Source organism: Verticillium alfalfae, genomic scaffold (assembly GCF_000150825.1).
Source record: "Verticillium alfalfae VaMs.102 supercont1.9 genomic scaffold, whole genome shotgun sequence".
Taxonomy (NCBI): domain Eukaryota; kingdom Fungi; phylum Ascomycota; class Sordariomycetes; order Glomerellales; family Plectosphaerellaceae; genus Verticillium; species Verticillium alfalfae.
In genome coordinates, this window is record NW_003315030.1 from 329,159 (window position 1) to 334,215 (window position 5,057).

Below are 5,057 nucleotides of genomic sequence, written 5' to 3' on the forward strand. Positions count from 1 at the left end.
TGACTTGTCGCACGGGCGGCATCGCCGAGTCCACATGGAGATACTGTGGCCTCTTGACGCATTCGTCTCGCATCGATCATGGACACATCTACGAGTTGGGCCTCACTGAGTTTGAAAGTTTTGGATGCGGTGAGGCCTTAGTTTAGGCGCAGCCAGGCCCCCCACAATTGAAGAGTTGTACGTCGATGGGGTGGATGGAATGTCGCATCTGACGTTCAAGACCGAATCATTCATCTGCTATCAACACCTGGTCCATGGGTGATGGAGGAGCTGTACAATGAATGGGATGGGCGCTGTATACTTGTCCAACGTGGCTTACCTTAGCAAGCCGGCTTCTAGAATGTGGATACCGTAGGCCCATCCTGATTGGTACATGATGCTCTTGTTTCAGGGATCATATGCGCGCACAACAGCCTTTCCTTCAACAAGCGCAGTAGCAAGTTTCGATAGCTCAGGGGTAGAGCAATCGGCTGCAGTCCGATAGGTCAGGCGTTCAAATCGCCTTCGAAACTTCACTTTTTGCCTTTTCTCTCATGATCTCTCAATCACGCAGAATCTTGGCAAATTTATTGGGAGCGACTTTTTGCTGACTACGCACATGAGCATGAGCACAGAGATTCCACGTGACGTGGCCGTTGCTGTATCTAGGTAGATAACTAGGTTCATGATATGGTAGACAGTTGATATTCTGCGGTAGGAGATGTCACATCGCGCGGAGTGATGTGTCTAAGATCAGTTTTGTATTGTTTCAACAGAATCTGTTTCTTCCTTGCGAGTCTTTTTCTTGTAGCATGGCATAGCATGGTAGTTGCGCTCTGTTGCAAAAGCTGATTGCCGCATGTGGGAGCTCACGACCCTTTCCGTCATGTATACACGGCAAAATAGACAGTTCTCTACATCGTCAGGGCATGTGGCTGCCCGTAGCCAGTGCCATCGCGGCTTCTTGAGTATGTTGATCTGACGTGGTGAGTCTTCTGGCCGGTCAGTGCCGGACTCTTTGTCCTGTTCAATGATATTTCTGTCGTCTATCTAACCATGCTCGCTCTGTTCATCGCCATGCATCACTGACATGTCACGTCCACGGCTTGAGGTCACTGTGGTCAATGTGGTCCAGTGGCCACGCGTTGTTGATTTCTGAATGGACCGTTCAAAAGGGTTGGTCTCACGATGTCAAAAAGGTCGTAGTGTTCTGTTGCGACTGACTTCCCACGCTTATAACCTCCAGGCAAAGCGTCGTTAAGACGAGACTGCCAGGCCATGTGGCTAGCATACTGACCGATATACTCCCTGAGAACGAGGCAGCCAAGAAACATCCATCTCAAAGAGCGCAAGTAACGGCACGGAGCGGGTCTGTGTACCCTATGGACGAGTTACACACAGATTCAATAAGCCGCATGAGAACTTCGCTTCAGTTGGGATCCTTTCGGCAAACGGTTGTATCCCAGCATATCGATCAAGGTTTAGTCAGAGACCTTCATCTCGACGAGAGCACTACCGCCATACTGGTGGAGCAATAGTCGCATGTTTTGTGCCTGGCGAAAGAAGCAGCCGCTGACAAACCAAAACCGTGAAATGACCCATCCAGGTCCGGTATTGCGGAACACAATGCAGACGAACACACCAGAAACAACACATTCCAACAGACATATCGATCGAAAGGGAGCCCACAAAGCTCATGTCTCATTTGGACCAGGACCCTTCGAGTGGATGGCCGTGATCAAGGTCGTGTCATATATACGCAAATCCGGGGGAGCCATCGTCCACCCCACGCCTTGATGCCCGCTTTGTGCGGTGGCACCTAGCATGTCTTCTGAGCGACACGTGCAGCCACGATCGTCCTGCACACATCCCATTTGTGTTCTCTCACCGCCCTCAGGCCGCAGAGCACACCACGCCAGCCCGTATACAGATCTCTCCAGTCCTTCATCGCCTGCTACATGCCCGCCCCCCTTCACTGCAGGTTCACAAACAGGCCGCCGTCCACGAGCAGCTGCGCACCGGTGACGTAGCCGCTCAGCTCATCGCAGGCGAGGAAGACGGCGGGGCCGGCCAGGTCATGAGGCACGCCGGTGCGGCCGAGGGGGATGCGGCCCTCCATGTAGGTGCGCTTGGCGTCGTCGTTGAGGTCGTCCTCGTTGAGCTGGGTCTTGATGGTGCCGGGCAGCAGGGCGTTGCAACGGATGCCGTGCTTGCCGAGGGCGACGGCGGTGCTCTGCATGAGGGACAGCACGCCGGCCTTGGTGGGGGTGTAGTGCGTCTGCAGGCCGCCGCCGACGAGGGCCGAGATGGACGAGACGCCGATGATGCTGCCGCCGGGCGGCGACTGGGCGGCCATCTGGCGCGCCGCGGCCTGGACAAAGTAAAAGGCGCCGTCGAGGTTCGTGCGCACCGTCCGCGTGAAGAGGTCGGGCGTCAGGTCGAGGAACTCGGCAAACGTGCAGATGCCGGCGTTGGACACGCAAATGTCGAGGCGCCCGTTGCCCGCGTGCTGCACGGCCAGCTCGACCGTCGCCGCCGCCGTCGCCGGCTCGCGGATGTCGCCTGTCAGGTGTGCGAGGCGGCCTGGCGCCGACGCGGCCTCGGCGATGAGCGAGTCGAGGTGAGGCTGGTCCTTCTCGAGGCCGAGGTGGTTGACGACAACGTTGGCACCCTGACGGAGGTACTCGAGGGCAATGGCACGGCCAATGCCCGTTGTGCCGCCCGAGATGATGGCAGTCTTGCCGACGAGAAGGTTTGAAGGCGCCATGGTGGTTGTGTGTGTGTGTGTGTGTGCGCGTGTGGGATGCTTCAGGTGCCTGAAGCTGGAATCTCGGTCTGGAGGAGGGGTCACCGAGGGGTCGTGAGAATAGGAGGGGCAAAACAGCAGGGGCAGCAGCGAGTGAGGGGTCGTGACTGCTGAGTGTGATAGAGAAGCAGTGTGACGATAAGACCAATCAGTCGGCAGAAAATATGAACTGGCCAGAACAAGAGTTGGTGAGAGCTGAGGTGGACGAGGAAACGGAGATGGAGCGGATACGATGACAAGAGAGCAAAATATCACGATGGAGCGAGATGGTGTGTATGGACAGCCTATTTAACACACAAATACAGGAAGGGGTCCGCCGAGGCGTGACAGCCGCCGTGAATCCCGTGAGCAAAAACTGCCTACAGGAACCCTTACGTGGGCACCTTGAGGTACCTACCTACTTTCAGTGCCTTGTAGCGACACTCCTCCACATGTCCGCCTCTCTTCATGCCCGCTCGTCTGTATGTGCTTCCCCCTCTTCTTCTCACTTCTTCCTCTCTCCGTCTCTGCTGCTCGTCCACGCAAACGCAACTCGGTCCCCGGGTTGGAGGCTCCCAGACCTTAAAGGCCCAAGAGGGTCCCCGCCAGGGCACTGTCCAGTGGAACCCACTCCCCTGGGCCCCCTTGACAGGCTTCCCTGACGGGGTTTGCCAGCAGCGAGCGCAAAGGGGGGGCGGATCCACTGGATGGGGGTCCCCTAGACTGCCCCGCGTCGCCCCGCGCTTCGGGCGCAATTGCAGCGAGACGCAACTTTGCGCGGATGGCGGGCCCCGAAAATTGTACAGCGGGCACACAATCACCGATCATGACACCAGAGGGCCACGAATGCAATGTTGTTTCGGAATCGTCGTCCGACAAATGGCATTCGGCCTGCAGGGTCCGCAGAGGACAGCGTCGTATCGATGCAGCTGTTCCATCTTGCGTGATTGGTGGGCTTGGAGTGATATGACACCATTTTCTACAGTACAGTCAGTACACATCCGAGCATGCATCTATCTCACGATGATCGATCATCGGTAAGTGAGTGAGCGGCAGATGCAGGTGTGAGGGCTAGCGCGCTACGGCAATGAGCCTGATATCGTGTTCATCGTGTTTATTCCAACGTGCACCCCTTGTCCTCGCAATCGAGGCAAAATTAATGCTGCGTGATGCTAAACTTGAAATTCATTCTCTACTCCAAAATTGGTATTCGTCTACATCATTTCATTCCCAAGCCCGTACCCGATTTGTACAAACCGCACTCGCATGCATGCACGACTCTTCTTCCATTCGTCTAGTTCGTCGCCACGGGCTCGGCGCTGCCCGTCGTCAGCTCCTGCACCTTGGCCGTGATGTCGTGGACGACGCCGTTGACGCCGTTGGTGGTGGTGCCGTTGACTCCGTTGGTCTTGGCCTCCTCGGCGGGGGCGGCGACGGCAGCGGCGGGCGCCGCCTCCTCCTTGGGAGCCTCGACGGCCTTGGGGGCCTCGACCTCGGGTGCGGCAGGCGTCAGGGCGGCGACGGGCGCCGGGTTGAGCCACCTGTCGGCGGAGATGAGCTTGGAGCGGGCGGCGGGGTTGAGCGTCAGGCCGAAGCCGGGCTTGTCGAGGTCGGCGGCCGTGAGGAAACCCTTGTTGGGGATGGGCTCGTCGAGGAAGAGGTCGCCAAAGACGGGCAGCACGCTCTTGCCGTCGGGCGAGTTGGCGAGGTACTCCTGGAAGGGCGTGTTGGGCTGCGACAGGACAAAGTGGTAGCTGTAAGGGCCGCTGGCGTGGGGCACAACGGGAATGTCGTAGGCGGCAGCCATGGCCGACACCTTGAGCAGCTCGGTCAGGCCACCGAGCCACATGACATCGGGCTGGATGATGTCGAGGTTGCGGCCCTCGACGAGCTTGCGGAAGCCGTAGCGCGAGTACTCGTGCTCGCCCGTCGTGAACTTCTTGGTGGGGTGGGCGCGCTTGATCTGCTCAAAGCCGTCCGTGTCATCGGGCGACAGGCACTCCTCCCACCAGTTGATGTTGATGTCCTCGCAGGCCTTGGCGAGCTCGATGATGTAGGACACGTTGAGCGACATGTAGCAGTCGACCATGAGGGGGAAGTCGGGGCCGACGCTCTCGGGCATGGCGCGCAGGTACTCGACGTTCTTCTTGAGGCCAATATGGCCCTCGTCGGGGCAGTAGGGCAGGGCGACCTTGGCACCCCAGAAGCCCATGGCCTTGGCGGCGGGCGGGTTGGGGCCGGTGCAGTAGAAGTCCATGCGGTCCTTGGTGGCACCACCGATGAGCTTGTAGAC

General features: G+C 58.2%; 2 protein-coding genes and 1 non-coding gene across 3 annotated transcripts in view; 1 reads left to right on the forward strand and 2 right to left on the reverse strand.

Annotated features, from left to right (window-relative positions):
* Positions 1-440: 440 nt before the first annotated feature.
* Positions 441-512, forward strand: VDBG_15145. Its single transcript has one exon. It is a non-coding gene; the product is annotated as a tRNA-Cys (tRNA).
* A 1,439-nt stretch (positions 513-1,951) lies between these two features.
* On the reverse strand, positions 1,952-2,746 carry VDBG_07058 (3-oxoacyl-[acyl-carrier-protein] reductase; the record flags this gene model as incomplete). The annotated part of the gene is made up of 1 exon (XM_003002441.1): positions 1,952-2,746. One exon carries the CDS (start codon positions 2,744-2,746, stop codon positions 1,952-1,954), a length of 795 nt encoding a protein of 264 aa, XP_003002487.1.
* A 1,312-nt stretch (positions 2,747-4,058) lies between these two features.
* The window catches only part of VDBG_07059 (conserved hypothetical protein), a gene marked incomplete at both ends in the record, with an annotated part of 1,691 nt that continues 692 nt past the window's right edge, over positions 4,059-5,057 (reverse strand). Inside the window, one exon of the mRNA XM_003002442.1 lies at positions 4,059-5,048. Within this exon, the coding sequence (XP_003002488.1) occupies positions 4,059-5,048 (990 nt within the window). The remainder of the gene's footprint in view (positions 5,049-5,057) is intronic.